Source organism: Poecilia mexicana, unplaced genomic scaffold (assembly GCF_051168715.1).
Source record: "Poecilia mexicana isolate PSO_F unplaced genomic scaffold, ASM5116871v1 scaffold_14, whole genome shotgun sequence".
NCBI lineage: Eukaryota > Metazoa > Chordata > Actinopteri > Cyprinodontiformes > Poeciliidae > Poecilia > Poecilia mexicana.
In genome coordinates this window covers 8,309,407-8,326,978 of record NW_028263383.1, presented here as the reverse complement: position 1 = coordinate 8,326,978, position 17,572 = coordinate 8,309,407, and the positions used below count along the sequence as shown (strand labels likewise).

General features: G+C 38.1%; 4 protein-coding genes across 6 annotated transcripts; 3 read left to right on the top strand and 1 right to left on the bottom strand.

Moving 5' to 3' along the window:
* The first annotated feature begins 1,936 nt into the window (after positions 1-1,936).
* On the top strand, positions 1,937-4,290 carry LOC106910573 (claudin-4-like). The gene has a single exon (XM_014977247.2). The coding sequence runs from the start codon at positions 2,167-2,169 to the stop codon at positions 2,722-2,724; it is 558 nt and encodes a 185-aa protein (XP_014832733.2). The 5' UTR covers positions 1,937-2,166; the 3' UTR covers positions 2,725-4,290.
* Positions 4,291-6,249: 1,959 nt separating this feature from the next.
* LOC106910582 (claudin-4-like) lies at positions 6,250-7,381 on the top strand. The gene has a single exon (XM_014977258.2). The coding sequence runs from the start codon at positions 6,328-6,330 to the stop codon at positions 6,961-6,963; it is 636 nt and encodes a 211-aa protein (XP_014832744.2). The 5' UTR covers positions 6,250-6,327; the 3' UTR covers positions 6,964-7,381.
* Positions 7,382-10,994: 3,613 nt separating this feature from the next.
* Positions 10,995-12,942, top strand: LOC106910599 (claudin-4-like). The gene has a single exon (XM_014977279.2). The coding sequence runs from the start codon at positions 11,383-11,385 to the stop codon at positions 12,361-12,363; it is 981 nt and encodes a 326-aa protein (XP_014832765.2). The 5' UTR covers positions 10,995-11,382; the 3' UTR covers positions 12,364-12,942.
* Positions 12,943-13,996: 1,054 nt separating this feature from the next.
* mettl27 (methyltransferase like 27) lies at positions 13,997-17,468 on the bottom strand. 3 transcript variants are annotated; one of them, XM_014977299.2, is made up of 6 exons: positions 17,395-17,468; positions 16,255-16,391; positions 15,341-15,469; positions 14,660-14,852; positions 14,407-14,499; positions 13,997-14,308 (listed from the first exon to the last, which is right to left on the bottom strand). In XM_014977299.2, exons 2-6 carry the CDS (start codon positions 16,372-16,374, stop codon positions 14,106-14,108), a joined length of 738 nt encoding a protein of 245 aa, XP_014832785.2. In that variant the 5' UTR covers positions 16,375-16,391; positions 17,395-17,468; the 3' UTR covers positions 13,997-14,105. The 3 variants fall into 3 exon arrangements, with proteins under 3 accessions (XP_014832785.2, XP_087868853.1, XP_014832771.2); XM_088012727.1 differs by having other exon boundaries at positions 14,660-14,795; XM_014977285.2 differs by having other exon boundaries at positions 16,255-17,450.
* Positions 17,469-17,572: the final 104 nt, after the last annotated feature.

The following is a 17,572-nucleotide window of genomic DNA, read 5'->3' as shown; positions in this document are numbered from 1 at the left end:
CTGTATGCTGGTGACTCAAAGCGCTATTGGTGTTTCCTTATGAGCCGAGGCTAATTGCTGTGCTTTGCTTCATTAGCTGAGGATTATTTACTCAGTTTGACAGTTACAAAACCACCCAATTCAACTGGATATTTAGCAGCCCAGACTTGCTAAATTGTAATCCAAAACACAGCTTGATATAGCACTAAACACATGTATCTACCACAGACAGAAAATGTCCCAATCTTTGTATTTTGCTTTTTGACCAACTGGTTAAATCCATCCAACATTTGTCAAAACTTCTAAGTAGGTAAAGCTCAGTTCACCAGTTTTTGAGGAAACAAATGAAAGGCAGAATGTACTTCACGAACAGAGACGTCTATTTTCTCTGGCAGCAAGGGGGATAAAAAATTATAATTATGTTGTTGCATTTTAAGATTGGTTTTCATTTGTTGAGCAGAACTTTCTTTTTGTGTGCCATCACAAAACTGTGTTGTGATTGGCTATGATTACTCTAAAGTATGCTGCAGTGGGAAGGTCTTTCCTGGAACTCTGCTCTTGAATTTCTTGTAAAATATAAACTGTTCTGACCTGAAATAACTTGTTCTGCCTATTGCCAACCTCAGTTTTTTCACTCAAAAGATAAAATTGTGGGTACACAATCCTAAAACACCCGAGGTTTTGACTGGCAGAGAATTTTGTTCAGCTCAATCAGGAGAAAACATGAAGTGGGACAGAGAATCAGAGAAAGTTTAAATCCAAACTCTGGGAATAAACTCTTCAAACCAAGTAAAGAGTTCCCTTCATTCCTCTTCTTTCCCATTCCCTGATCACTAACTAAATCCTGTGCTAAAAGGGCTTAATTTCCAGTTTAATGATCTAAACATTGTGGGAGTTGTTTGAAAATATCTCATTCCTGTTGCAAAAAAAACATAACACAGGATAAGCATTAGCTGTAATAAATAAATAACTCCCCAATTTCAGGTTTTATGTGTTATTTGCACAGGACAACCAAAGCCTGAGATTTTGTTGAAATTGACAGACATGTTCCGGGTATGATGATGCTTTGCATTGATTCGAGGAATGATGAGAGTTGACGTTAGTATTATCACAGGATCTCGCAGTTCAGCAAAATACAGTAGGAGGACTTTTTAACTTTCCAAATGCTGCCCCATTAAAACCTTTAACCTTTTTTCAAATGTTATATGCTCATTAATTAACTAAAAAATAGAATTATAATTAAATCAACAAAATAGTCAGATTTTTGTAGAAAGTGGATTTATGAATCATTGTAGATGAAAACATTAAAAGGTTTTGTGCAATCGCATTATCAGACAGTTTCTAACTTTTTTGTATTTATTGTTTTCTTATTTAACATAATTTACATTTGAGTAAATATAGGTTGATATTTGTGGTTCTAGTTTCTCCCAAGCAAAGATAAATGCAGAAATGTTGTTGTTAATGATTAGAAATCTATATTTTGTTTCTTTTTAAACGGGATGTTATTTATATGTAGAAAGTAATTCCATACAAGATGGAAAAGTTTACATCAACACCAGCCACCTGCACTTGATTTACTCCATACTAGAAGTAAGGTTGGTGGCGGGCTGCACAAAATCCTTCAGAGGGCCGTAAATGGCCCGTGGGCCGCACTTTGGACACCAAATCTTGGCTCCCAAGTTGCCAGAACTTTCAGCCCAACTTTTAATCAGAATCATTTAAGAAGAGCAACTTGTAAAAACACAACAACAAAACAAACAAACAAAGAAAAAGAACACCTTTAATATTTATACTATATAAATATATTACATTTCTTTTCCTTTTTGATGAATGATGGTTAATGTGATGGTTGTGTCCCAGAGCATTTAGAGTTTGTAAATGCAACCTTTTTTGTTTGTGATCTCTAAGCTCTTGTGCTACTTTTGTAAAGAGTTTTCTTCCCAGAACTATTCAGGTCGAGCAGGAATCAAGACAAGCAGGAAACCTGTTTTTGTTACCCTAACCATCCAGTCCCCTCCCACCTGCTGCTTTCATACCTGCTACGCTGCAAAAAACAGACTGAAACGCACAACCGACCGCGTTCATAACCATGTTAAAACCTGCTGCAAAAACGGGTTTTATGTCAACACGAGGTTGAGTTTTTCCACTTTTCTTGTTTACTTTGTGGGAAACATTCGCCTCGACACAATGGGGACTCAGCTGGTTGGTTTTTGCTTGGCAATCATCGGCTTCATGGGAACGATTCTCATCTGCGCACTGCCCATGTGGAAGGTGACGGCATTCGTTGGAGTCAACATCATCACCGCGCAGGTGTTTTGGGAAGGTCTGTGGATGAACTGCGTGATCCAGAGCACAGGCCACCTGCAGTGCAAGGCCTATGACTCCATCCTCGCCTTGCCTCAGGACCTGCAGGGCTCTCGGGCCCTCGTCTGCGCCTCCCTTGGCGTCAGCGTTGTGGCCATCGGGCTCAGCATCGTTGGGGTTCGGTGCACCAACTTCTGCCGCTACGACAGGTTGATGAAATCCAACATTGGCGTTGGCGGAGGAGTGGCGTTTATCATCGCAGGCGTGCTGTGCATCATTCCCGTCAGCTGGTCGGCTCACATCATCATCACGGGATTTAACAGCCCACTGGCGACGGAGGCGAGGAGAGGGGAGCTGGGAGCCTCCATCTACATCGGCTGGGCTTCTGGAGCGCTGCTCGTCATCGGAGGAGGGATCCTGACAGGAAGCTACAGATGCTGAAGAAGAAGAAGAAGAAGAAGAAGAAGAAGAAGAAGAAGAAGAAGAAGAAGAAGAAGAAGAAGAAGAATTACCTGCACTGCGCCATCCATCGTGAACATAATGAAGGTTTACGTGTAAAATAGCGTCTCTAACTGAAGCCACATTTTTGTCATTTATTTCAAATCATAGTTGCACTAAAATGATAATGGTTTAAAAATTATGCTTCAAGTAACTGCACAAATTCAGGACATGAAGGGAAAATATGCAATGAAATATTATAAGCTCCACATATCTGAATTTTATTTTGAAGAATTTGATAATCATAGTTTTCTGAATGCTGAAATTAGTATTTGTTCTTCTTTTTATGCATTTACTGAAGTTGCATTGGTTTAAATAGCTGTCTTCTTTTAACTGTGAACACTTAATGTGACAGTTTAGCATTTTTGGAATTACAAAAACTTTACATGCTTTACAAATGAATGTAGCATTATGTTTTATGCTACATAGCATTATGTAGCAAAAACATAACATTATGTTTTGTATGCTATTAATACATTTTTGGTACTTGTCTATCTTCAGCACAAGTCCTGCACTTTGTTCTTGCTTTTAAGTACACAGACAATCATTTTTGTACAAATTTTGACAATATAAAATAATACAGTTTAATTTTAGACACAAGTTGCATCGATCCTGGCAGATCTCAAATTTTTGTGATGTTTTAAGGAGATTCTTATTTCTGAATTTTTGGCGTAACAAAAACGCCAAAGAAAAACATTGGAACACGAACACACCTCAGATCAATTTAGAGAGACAGCATGATTTGGTACCATTCTAGAATTGTGGTGAAGGGCCTCACAAAATCATTATGAGGGCCTCAAAAAGACCCCAGGCCACACTTTGGACACCCATGATCAAGAATGTCCATCCTGTGGTTTCTGAAATGTTCTGTGAAAGAGGGAATGGCAGCTTTGAGGTTGAACAACTTGCAGATCTTTTTAGATTCTTCTGAACTCAGTGATTTTTCTCTTAACAGTAAAATTGGAGTTTCTTGAAACCAACGGATACGTAAATATTCAAACTCAATCGTAGGCAAGAAGTGGTTGTTTCAGGGTCTGGTTTGAAGTATGGTCAGGAAACGCTACCCTCCCTAATATTGATTACACAATATTAATTAAACTAAGTTTACAAAGGTGACTTAAGCTGTCAGAAACCACATCAGAAACGTTAACTGGAACAGATTGTAATCATGTTAATCAGCAGTAGCGATGTCACCAACTACTGGATGACATCATCGATAGTTGGTGACTTGCTGTTTTGAAGACGTGGGTGTGACATTTAGCTGCCATTTTGTTGTCCTGCTGAAATGTTCCTGTTGACCATTTTTGGAGAAAATGCTGGTGAGCAGGAAGTGAAACATGAGGATTTAATTGACCCAAAGGAATGAAGCACACGTGAAACGATGATTTCATGTGTTTTGAAACTTGTGTTGTGATGACAAAATGTAATATTTTGTTGAATTTTGGTTTAAATTCTTTATTATTCTGATGTCTGTATTAGTTTTTCCATATTAAAGCCTTGTTTCTGATATTTCTTGTGATTTAAATACATTTTTCATTATTAGACAAAGATAAATTGTGTAAGAAGCAGTTCCTAAAAGATGATTTATTTTATTAAGTGAAAACGCTGTCCAACTAACCCTGCCCCTATGTGAAAAGTAATTCCCCCCCTTTTTTATTTTTAAGCCTCATTTTTCAGTTTCTAATTTTTGCCAGACATGTTGAGAAAAAAACATTTAAATGGAACCTGCTTGGCAACATGAAGTAGGCTAAAATATCTCAAAGAGGAACACATTGTGTCCCCATTCAAAGGAAATTAAAGAATAAATAATAAAGATGTTGCAGAGAGAAAAGAGTAGTGATACAGACCTATTATCAACAAAGAAAACCAAGAACAACGGTGAATCTTCCCAGGAGAGGATCAACTGTCAAAATGACTTCAAGAGGCCCGAGATAACTCATTCAGGAGATCACAAAAGATCCAGAACCCCATCTAAAGCCTTTCTGATTCAACAAGGAAATGGCATCCATTAGAGAAATCAAAATAAATTAAAAAAACCAGCAGACCAGGAAGAACGCACGTGAAACCATGCGGACCGAAGTGAAACTATTTTAGAACGTATTTGTCCCATTGTTTTTGGTGGAAAAACAATTCAGAAAAAGAGCTGAAGGAGAATATCCACCAATCAGCTGGTGACATTTACATGCATTTACACAGCAAATCTTCCTCTGAATGGCACAAAAATGATCTTGGAGTGGTCTAGTCAAAGTCTACACTCAAATCTGAAGGCAAAACTGTTTCATGGCCCAATGAGAACAACCCACTCATGCTAAAAGCTTCCAATGTGGGTCTTTAATTCAGCCTTAAAACATCCACAGAGCTCGCCGGCCTGAAGTCCTGAGGAAGGCTGCTCCGCTTTAGGGAGTTTTAAAAAGTGCCGTGAGATCTGAGATACCAGGAGGGACATAAAAGTGGAAAATGTCAGAGATGGAAGAGACGCCAGTCCGTTTAAAGCCTTGAAGGTGAGCAACAAGATCTTAAAGTCTGATTGAGCCTGACAAGGCAGCAAATTAAGGGCCCACAGCATGTTATGCATATTACCTGGTTTTAGTCAGAACACAAGCAGCTGCATTTAGAACCGTCTCTAAACCTTTTTTTGGTAACCAGGGAAACAGGTCAACGTGTGAGGAGACTAAAAATCTCAGCATTTCCAAAGGATAAAATTTGTCTGATTTTTGCAATGTTCTAAGGATATTCTAAGATATTCTAAGATATTCTAATATTCCAATATTCTAAAGGCAATCTTAGTCACCTCCTTCAAATGAGGCTTGAAACTGAGCACAGGGTCAAACCACAGTGCTACTAACCAAATCTGTGTGGTTGTGTGTAACCTGAATGTAGAGACAGAGATAACAGATCCTGCCGGAAGTTGTGACGTGCAACTTTAAATATCTCCATGGCATCAGACAGAGTATCGATTAGATATGCAGTTAATTATGAAACATTATGTCAGAGAGAAGATTTGTAACTGTTTTTGTATCATGTATCTGTATACAGCTCTCCTTTCACTAGAGGTATTAAACATGTTGATTTCTTTAATGAAAAGGCAGTCAGCAACATTTCAGCTGACCTAATAAGGAGCTGATACTGAAACTCAGATCGCTGTAGTGTCCGCATTGACCTGATCCCGTTTAGTTTAGCTTAGTTTAGTTTAGTTTTAATTGTGTAGTTACTGTATTTTTTCAGTTTGTTGAAGATTTCAGAATTGAATGTAATCAGCAAAACAGGCAGAAACACCTAGTTTATCTTTATTTTTGTTTTTGTTCTGTGAATTTCTTTCATTATACCTCCGAAACTCTAAGCGCATTGATGATGTTGTAAAGAGATCCGGTTTGGTCAGAATCCTCAGAAACCAGTTTTAGCGTAGAGCCAACTCTAACTCCTCCTATGACCTCTTGTCTCTCGTTAAAACGAGCAACTTAAACCACTACCCACATATCTTGTGGCACTCCGACTCTCAGGAAGGCACGACTTCTCCGTTTCTAAAGACAGCAACAGAGCTTCAACATGGTGTCCGGCAGCAAGCAGATCCTGGGGATGGTGTTGGCCTTTATCGGCTTACTGGGGGCCATCATCATCTGCGGCCTCCCAACCTGGAAAGTCACAGCCTTCATCGGTTCCAACATCGTCACCGCTCAGATCATATGGGAGGGTTTGTGGATGAACTGCGTGATTCAGAGTACAGGCCAGATGCAGTGCAAGGTCTATGATTCTCTTCTGGAGTTGCCTCAAGACCTGCAGGCCGCCAGAGCGCTCATCATCCTCGCCATCATCGTTGCGGTCGTCGGGGTCCTGCTGGGTGTGATTGGAGGCAAGTGCACCAACTTCATACCAGACGAAGTTCGAAAGAGCAGAGTGGCTGTCACTGCAGGTGTTGTCTTCATCATCGCGGGTGTCTTGGTCCTCATCCCCGTCTGCTGGACCGCCAACACAATCATTCGGGATTTCTACAACCCAATCATGATAGAGGCTCAGAAGAGAGAGTTGGGGGCCTCCCTCTACATTGGGTGGGGCACGGCGGCGCTGCTCTTCATCGGCGGTGGACTCCTCTGCGCCACATGTCCCCCCAAGGACGAGAACGACTACGGCTATCGGTACTCCAAGGCTCGCTCTGTGGACACCAACAAGCAGCAATACGTTTAGAGCCAGAACTGAGTCGGGTAAAGATGAGGCAAGATAAGACTTGATAAAAGTCTTATGTTTGACTGTTGAAGATGAGCCAAGAAACTGAACGAAACTGTGGCAGAAAGAATGAATGAAATGTCGTTTGTCGTCTTCAGAGGGATCATTTATATTGTGAAAAGTGAATTAACTGTATTTATAAACACATATAGATACGTAGAGATGCTTTCAGACCAAAAAACAGTTTCACTTTGGTTGGTTTTGTTCCTGCATCCTCATCTGTCTTTTTGTTTATTTGGACAAGGTGTAAGATCTCTACTTATGCAAAATCTGATCTGGATATTTAATAATCATATGTAAACGTTGACAATTATGTGACTCTTTGTTGTTGTTTTTCTTGTTTTTCATTTATAATCCATAATTAAAACTATAGTCAGTGGTGATGACTACCTTTCTTCCTTTCTAAATATCACTGATGCTTTCAGTAACGCAGAAAGTGATGGAAAAAAATGCAGCTCGTAATGAAAAGGGTGGAATCTGAACAAACAGGTTGTGGGACAATGTTCGCTTTCTGCTGAAGAAACTCGGCCAAACAAAAACAACACTGACAAAGCTGTTTCCGTGGAGAGCTCATCACTCGTAGTTTATTGTCTCAAAGGCCTGTGGATAACTGTAAAACAAAAAATTTAATATATTTAAAATCAAATAATTAACAGAAAATAAATAATTTGGTATGTTTTTGTGCAATATGTAGTTTTGATTTTGTGTTTTTGGCTTATTAAACTATTTTTTGATGTACTTCTCAAAGTATGAACGGAAGTAGTAGTAAGTCTGAAAGGATTATGAATAATTTGGGGCTTAAACATAAAACATAAAAGAAAAAAAATGCATGAAACAAGCAGGAGGAGATATCTATTTGTCAATGTGATGTTTTATAATTTATGTTAGATGTTTAACCCCAATTTTACACCAAAACAATGGATTTTATCTATCTCAGCTGAAAATACAGTAAACTTTTGACATTGCATTCCCTACTATCTACTGCCCACAGTGGTATTTATCACATATTATAATTAAACAACAAAGGAAGCGCGCTGCGTTAAAACGAGAAAGGGAAGGCCACACAGAGTTGATAAGTGCTGTGGGAAGAGTGGGCTCAAACACTGGACACGGGCCAGCAAAGGTCAAACAAAGTGTGTTATTTAGGAAGAACAAAAGGAGCTACACAAGCATGAATGATAGATACTTTAACAAACTGGAGCTAACACAAGCAGCGAACTGAAGGAACCAAAGAAACCACCAGCAGCAAAGCAGCTATGCAGGAATGACTGGACCAAGGTGACTATGCAAATCAGAAAGCCTCAGCACGTTACACCCTGAAGGTCCTCATTGTGGGACAACAAAGGAGATTTTGAATGCATATTTTATATTTCGGGAGCACAATGTACTTTAATGCTTTATTTGTGTGTATATGTATATAGAGCTCTGGAAAAAAAATTAAGAGACCATTAAATGATCATTTTTCTCTGATTTTACTTTTTCTAGGTTTATGTTTGAGTAAAATGAACATTGCTCTTATATTCAATGGACTACTGACAACATGTCTCCTAATTCAAGCAGAAATTTAATATTTATTTGCAGAAAATGAGAAATGGTCAAAATAATGAAAAAGGTGCAGCGCTTTCTTCAAATAATGCAAAGAAAACAAGTTCATATTAATTTAGAAACAACAATACTAATGTTTTAACTCAGGAAGAGTTCAGATATTTGGTGGAACAACCAGGAAGTTTTTAATGGGGTTCAGTGCAGTGGGCTCTTCACTTTTCCAGAGCTGTATGTGTGAATATGGGTATGTATAATTAATTAAATTAATTATTTTAACTGAACAAAGGGGTGAGGGACAATAAGCCATTTGGAATATGTCACCTATTCTACTTGGTTATGGTGTTCTATAGTTAAACTTTTATTTGCTATTGGGAGATGTATGTTATTAATTAACAAGTGGGACACGAGGGATCAGTTGCATATTAAAAACTAAAAGTAATGCAGTAGGACATCAGTTATTGCTGCAAACCAATCCGCCCTTGGGATATGAATAAAAACTGAACTACAGTGATTTATAAACTAACAAAAAGTATTTTAAAGTCTATTGTCTGAACTACAGGAAGCTAGTGAAAGGACTTCAGAACTGGGCTGACGCGCTCTGTCCTCCTGGTTTTAGTCAGAACGCCAGCAGCAGCTTTCTGGATCAGCTGCAGCTGAAGGATTGATTGTTTTTGGAAGACCTGTGAAGATGCTGTGGTAGTGATAAATTTGATTAGAGAAAAACATGGATGAATTTCTCAAGATCTTGCTGAAACTTTAGTCTTTTAATCGTAGAAATGTTTAGGAGGCTGACTTTTAAATTACCTTTATGTGTGTCTGAAGGTTCAAGTCTGACAGAAAAAAATACTCTACAGGCTGTCAGTTAATATTAGACAAGAACATAGCAACACAAACACTTTTGAAATGAAATGAAATGAAATTTTATTCGAACATGATACAAATATAAAAATAAAATAGTGCACAGTAACAAGAAGTGCATAAGAAAGAAGAGAAAATACAGATTTTTTTGTTTCAGTTAACATATCATGCTCAAAATGGGGTAGGAAATAAAATACTTACATATTTCAGCTGATTTCTTGGCTCTCTGTGAACATCCTCTACCATTCCTCTTCATTGCACATAAACCCATTCATGGACTAAATTGTATTGATTTCTTTGCATGTGTGCATTACTTATATTGCTACAAACATCTGATGCAAATTTCATGTCAATAGAAATATTAGAGATTGCGCTACTCGACCTCTAAAGTGGGGAAAAAAGAAACTGAACACCAGAATCTTAAAATTCAGATAGAAATTAAAGTCAAGTTTCATCACCACCAAGGTGTTGAGCAAGACCAAAACATTTTTGTTTACAGTCATATTTCATCAAAAATATGAAAAATATACATACTAACATAAACATTGACCTGATCAATACTTATTGTACCTGCTATCAATTGTTAATCAGTTACTTAACATCATGCAAAACAAAACCTTTTGTATCATCATTTATATTTTCAAAAAACTGTCTCTCAATATATTTTTTATTTTAATAGCAATTGAAGTTTGAAAGATACTTTTTGAGATGTTACAAAAACATGGCCTGTAAATTCATTTTTTAGGTTTAATTCGATTATTCCTCATTTGTCTTTCCCTTGTCACAACATCCAGCTTGATTTTCTACAAATACTCATAAAGATCATCTGTAAAGTACCGAGTTTCTGTCGCTACAGTTTATTTAAAGCACGGGAAATTTAAGCCGAAACATTCCAGACATGATTGAGGAAAAACAGTCGAAGCTGTTGACAATGGCAACACCAAACGAGGAAATACGAGAGAAACAAAGGAAATTTACAACCATGTACAAGCAAATGAATTACATCTCAAGATTAATAAAGAAATAAATATAGAAGTTATCACTGATAGCATTCCAAAGATAAAAAGAATAAATATAATTTTACGTTGTGGTGTGTATGCGTGTGTGTGTGCGTGTGTGTGTGTGTGTGTGTGTGTGGGTTTACATATGTGAGGGTGGAAAGGTGTTTGCATGTTTTAAACCGGTTTTTCTCCTCAGTCAATGCTGCTCCAGTCAAGTTGGTTTTGGCCCAAGAAACTGAAGTTGGCATTTCACTTCTGCTCTTATAAAACATGAGAAACACAGCTGCTCTGAATCCCTGATAGGTAATTTACAACTTTTGGTTATTCAGCACAAATATAATGTGTACCACAATAAATAAAACGTGAGGCCATTTCACCAAAGCAAGGCCAATGCTTGGACCTCAATCTCAATCTCTCTATTTTGTTTCGTTCATTTACATGTAAATGAATATTGGTTTCACCTAAGCAACCTAATTCAAGCGAGACAATAGAAGTGGGGATGGATTGTGTAACTTCTTTCTGTCACCCTCCTCCTCTTTCTTTCCCCAGTAGGACAGGTGTGGCACATGTACACCTGACCAGTAGCACAGCGACAGCCGCTCAGGTGACAGGAGAGAAAGCACTCGCTCAGGTAGAGAGACATGTTGAGCAGGAGGAGGACATAAAAAGGGGAGGGACAGTAAGAGATGGAAATATCCTGTAAACAAATGAAGTACAGCTGAACTAAGACACACCTGGAACTTCAAAAAAGGATACCAGAGGAACTGAAACTGCGTCGATCACTCCAGATAAGTTCACGGTTAGAGGGAAAGGCATGTGAAAGAGGCAGCACATGTTAAGGACTGACAAAGATAGCAGAGAAGACTGATCAGAGAGCGAGAGAGAGCCGACACTGAAGGCAAAACAAGCACCGCAGGGATCAAGAGAGGCTCTTCTTGAAGAGGATTTTTCCAGCAGCTTCACAGATCTTCCCATCATGGCCTCGATGGGGATGCAGCTGCTGGCCAGCGCCCTGTGCCTCCTGGGCTGGGCTGGGGTCATCACCAGCTGCGCGCTGCCTATGTGGAGTGTGACTGCCTTCGTGGGCAGCTCCATTGTGACCTCTCAGACTGTCTGGGAGGGCATCTGGATGACTTGTGTGGTTCAAAGCACAGGACAGAGGATGTGCAAGCCCTATGAGTCCCAGCTGGCTCTCAGCGCCGACAGGCAGACCGCCAGGGCGCTCATGATCCTCGCCATCGTTACGGGCAGCTTTGGCCTCATCCTGGCCTTCGTGGGTGGAAAATGCACCCGCTTCTTGGATGATGAAGGAAATGAAGGAAGGAAGGAGAAAGTGGCCATAGCAGGAGGGGTGGTGCTGATGATCACAGGGGTGCTGTGTTTGATCCCTACGGCGTGGGCGGCCGGGACGGTGGTGAAGAACTTCTACAGTGCAGCCATAGACGCTCAGAAGAGGGAGCTCGGCGCTTGCCTCTACATTGGCTGGGGGGCAGCGTTTCTGCTCATCCTGGGAGGGGGTCTGTTCATGAAGTCCTCCTGCCCAGGCAAAGCCCACGACACTGACAAGAGCCCCTCAGTTCGCTATGTGGTAGTCCAATCCTCTAACGGATCAACCCGCGCTGGCTCCCGTCTCACCAGGGTGCCGACGGCGCTGGCTCAACCCATCAAACCCAAGTCGCCTGGGCCCCAAACCTTTGTGGCGCCAACCGCCAATCCTCAGCAGCTCTCAAGGCTGGGATATGACGTCGAATCCCAGCAGAACATGGGAGAGGATTCAGAGAAATCCTGGGCTCCATCGACAAAGTCTCAGATGAAAAGGCCCGAGTCGAGAAAGTCCGAACACAGCGACGCGCCATCAACAAAGTCCCAGTTGAAACAAGCTGAACTGGACGAAACTTTATCAGCTGCCAGTGAAAATGAAGAGGCAGCAGAAAATCCAGCAAAAACTTACCTGTAATAGAAGAAGGAATACTTCAGTTTACATTTAGTTTGCAATGTTTTATAGATGATAATGTTTAATATAATTATTATTTGTTGTGTTTAATGTGAAAGACTTTTATCAAAATGAAGGAGACAAAATTAAAATGTAACATTTTATGTGCTTGAACTGATTGTCACAAGTAAAACAAGTGAAGTATGTACAACTTGTGATGAATGAGCTTGTTCAACTTGAATTGTTGGTTTTAACTTGCCATGCTAATGTGAGATATTACACTGCATCAACTGTTTTTAGTGTTTTAATGCACTGAATAAATTTGAATGTAATATTTTAGCTCAGGCTTTTGAGTTTGTTTGTTTTTTACCTTATCTAACAAAGACACAGCAACTTGAATGACTATGTTTGATTATTTTTACTTATTTGTTATTACTTTATACAGTTAAATGTGTGGAAATAAATGCTCTACCTATTACACAACAAATGTTTCTGTAAATACTTTTCATCAGAGCATCTAATTGTGATTATATTTTTATTTTATTTAAACATATAACAGAAAATGTATCTCACGTTTCAATAAATTGACAAAATGTGAACGAATATATTGTATATTGTTTTCTTACTAGTCATGAATTAAGGAAAAACTGGTCAGGGTAATCACCTGGACTCCCAGTCTTGCTTTGGTAATCAGAAGCTTCTGGACAAACTGGTTTGACAGAGATCACAACAGAGCTGTGTTGAAGGAGGAAGAAGCATGTTTGCAGAGGAAACTTCATTGAGTTTCAGTGAATCATGTTTGGGTTTTGTTGATTCAAATGAAAGCATTATAAAGACAAAATGCATGTCGGTCGTCCAGAATGTCACAAATAAATTTTGTTGTGGTGACTGTGTTATGGAGATAAATTCATAAATAACCACGGGAACTCTGGCTGTTTATGTTATGGTTTGTCAAAAGGCAAACTTTGAATAAACCATAACATAAACAGCCAGAGTTTATCTTTGCATTATTTATTTGTATTTATTGACTTAATTCTTAAAAAAAAAATTCTGCTTTATGTGTTTGGTGAAGCTTGGATGTAGTCACAGCTCAGGGCTTTGTTATTTAGCCAAACACTGTTTGTACAGTGACACGCTGGAGAAACATTTCTATAAAAAGGTGATGAAACAGTGACACCTGGTGGTTGGAAAACACATTGGTCTCTCACGGATTTTAAAAAAGTTTTGCTTCACAGATTGTTTATACATCAAAACCCCCCATTACTTTAATGATATTAAAGCTTAATATTTACAAGTAATCCGTGAAATAAATCAAGCTCATCTGCCATCTCCCAGTGTTGCTATGGCAATCTGCAAAAGTGAACTGCACAGTCAGAAACACCCAATCAGAGCCAGGAGGAGGATCCTAACGCTGTCGATCAAGCTTGTGTACATGTTGTTGGATGTGAATAGTTTTTGATGTTAAAAAATATTTAAAAATATTTTATTATTTGAATATTCAAAAATTTAATATTTAAAATGTTTAAATGTTACAAAAATTTAAAAGTACAATTTAACAATACATATACAGTACAATTATATTTTACTCAAGTCTTAAGAGATTCTTAAGTAAAATAATATAGGAGTCATAGTGTAACAATAATGAATAATGCAACAATTAGGTTTTAATTCAGTTTAATACTTCTTTTTGACTTTGTGGTGAGTTCATTTTAATTAAAAAATATCCCACTTGGACAAGTGTTGTCACATTTACTGGTATGGTTGTGTTACAGTTTCTTATAGAGGTATACAACTCCAGATATGTAGCCGTCCTCCTTCTCTGATACAGCCCTCTCCCAGTCTTTGACCTCGGTGACCTCTAAACAAGTCCAGAGCTCCTCTTCCTCCATCTTCCTCAGCTCGCTGTCAAGGGCAGCTTTGTACTCCAAGTTATTCTGGTTACTTCTGGTTGTCATGCAAATGAAGCCACCTAGAGGAAGGATAAAACAGTGCAGTGAAGAAATTACACATTTACCACAAGAAGAAGAAATTAATTTAAAAAGTTAATAAATAAAATGATACTCTGACCTGGTTTGGTGGCATTGCACAAGTCTCTGGTGGTACTAATAGGGACATTACCAACACTTAATGCTCCAACAATTACAACCACATCAAATCTGCCTGCAGGAGGTAAAGAGAAGCTCATCATGCTTAACATTTAACAGTTTTAAAAAGTCAGAATAGTCACAACTTAAATGTACAGAAGCCACAAGCAGTGAAAGTAGAAACCACCATAAAGGTCACAGAGACTAATGAGATGACAGGATGTTGGTTTAATTACCCCCTTGTACCGGGAGAGGCTCCTTTCCCAGCATGCACTGCTTCAAGTCCTGGTACAAGCCGCTCTGTCTCGCCTTGCCCAGCATCACCTCGCTTCCATCCACACCCACAAAATGTTCAAACCCGAGTTTTTTCATCTGTTCAACAAATGTCTCTGTGTCAGTCATACTACTGACAATGATAGTGTCTCTGTCCTTAAAAAAGGAAAACAAAGCTCTTAGTTTAAAGACATCAATCTTTATTAAAAATAATGTCAAATTTTAGTTAACCATATGTAGTTTTTTTAAATATACTTCTATATTTTTAATATTAAAAAATATATTTTTAGATTTTTAGTATAAAAATATATCTTTTAAAATATATGTCTATATTTTATCTGTTCAATAAAGAACAGATGAAACAATTACAACCATATCAAATATACCTGCAGGTTTGCTTTGTATAAAAGCAAAATACTGCAACTACTGTGCCCACATTTTTTGTGAAAGTAAAACTTTGCAGAGTGAAAGAATATCTCTTCAAGAGATCCCATTGATTTACTCCAGATTCAGGTCTGGACTCTGGAGAGGCGACTGAACGCCAAAATTAAACCAAAAAGGTGCTTCAACGAAACTGATGTGTAGATTTCTTAATACCTCGTTTCTTTCTGTCTGTCTATCTCATTAGTGTAGCTACTACTCACGTGTTTGGCCACCAGTCCGGTACCACACGCCACATCCAGCACAAGGGCTGCTTCTCGCGCGCTGCTGAAATGGGACGAGATGCAGTCTGCTGCCAGACTTGGTGCACGGTAATCCAAAACGGCCACATCCTGTTTAAAAGATGGTAAAAACTGAAAGGAAAGCAGTTTTCTTTGGTCTCCCACTTCCACATTTACGAGAAAACACTGTTTTAATATGTAGAAAAAATACTTTAAAGGAATACACTGAACCCAGTAGGTGTTAAAAGGTGTTTTGATTGAGCAAATTATGCAACGTAAGGTTCAGAACTTTGCAGAAATTATTAAAATGCCATGCTACAAAATCAAATTACTCACCAAATATTAAATAAATTACTCTGAGAGTTTGTGTCAGATATGACTTAAAAATGTTGGTGTTTATCTTGCTGATTTTCTTTTTTTCTTTATGTGACAACTTGAGTCTCTATGTGATAGTGAAGTGACAGGAAAGCCGGTTGTGAGAAACGATGAAGACATGCAGCAAAGGTCAACGAGTCGGGACTTGAACCCATGAACGGCCGAGTCGGGTATTGAGGCCTCAAGTGAAGGTCACAAGTGAAGCAAAGTGAAAACTTTTATCATTTACCAATATAGATTGGAATTTCGCACCAAATGTCAAATTAATACAAGTTTATCTATAGTAGATGTAAAAGAAACTTTGGGTTACTGAAGAAATACACTTAACGTAGTAGGTTAAGTGTATTCCTCCACATGTAGCAACTAACGGAAACATAAAAGGATTAACATCAACAGAAATCCAAAAAGCTTGCCACTTTTGTTTAAATGACTGTTCATTGATCTTAATTTTAGCATTTAGCTTGTCATAGCAATTAAACCTAGAATAAGGAAATAACCCCATTCAATGTGTCTTTTCTCACCTGTTCGTAGTTTTCTGCCCACCGGTTGAAGAAGCTGATCTTCTCTTCTGATGTGGTGCTTTTATGAGCTGATAAGACAGCAGCTTTTACGCTTTCAAATGTGTTACTGTCAGCAGACATTGTACAAAAACCTGTCACTAACAGTAAAAAAGAAAAACACAATTAATGAACATCTTTAATATATTCAACATTAATACAGTTTAGCAGCTTTAATTCCAGTTTATCTTTAAACAACTGCTGGAGATAACAATTTTTCTGATATTTAAATTAATGTAACACTGTTTTTAGACATGTTCGAGATTTACAGGGATGATTACGAAACTACATGAGTCCTATCACAACAACACGACGGATTAATGTTATAATCAGCAGCTGCTGATGATGTGCAAGTAAAAGTGTCATAAACCAGTTTTAAACATGCAGTAGCAAACAATTACCACCACATCTGCAGAGCTGCTGTCAGTCATTTTCAGCTTTCTATACTCCCAGCACAACTCCACTGAATATAATATATTATAACATAAATGGCAATAAATGAATAGAGATATAATTTATTATCCCATAGTGGGGAAACTCAAGTATACCACCAGCAAGTTAAAGAAAAGTAGAAGCTTGCACATTCACACAATGGTAAAGAATACAAAAATAAGAAGTGACAAATTTACAGAATAAGAACAGTAACAATATACTTTTTAATCAATAAATGTGTAACAGAGGGTAACGTCAAGAAATAGCAGAACAGTAAAACTATTGTATTATAATGAAACAAAAGCTCCTACAAAATCTTAACCATACTAAATTTATTTTTTATTCTCTTTCAAATTAACATTATAACTGCAATCATCAACGTTATAGAAAAAGGTATGTTTGTTGCTTTTTGCAACACAGAAAAACAATTACACTATAATTTATATTTTTCTTTAAAATTATCGTATAAGTAATATGAAACAGCTGTATTTTGAGTTAAGGTCATCATGAAATGGGAATTTCTCGTCATACAGTGCAAGATTTTATTCACGAAAACAACATCTCCCGACTCAGTAAAACATAACACATTTAACCATAATGCTGTCTTCTTTCTTGTGTAGTGATATATAAAGCTCGCTTCTATTTTGTATAAAAAGACAGAGCTACATTTACCAAAACTAGCCTCGTTGTTTGGTTACTGTTATTTACTCAATGGTTGCAGTGAACTGCACCAGGAAGCGAGTTGCATGGACTATGGGTTAACTTTTCCCTCAGTAAAAACTCTCAGGATCTGAGGCGTTGAATTGCAACTTGCTATTCCAAATATCCACAGGTTTTCACTAGAATTTCC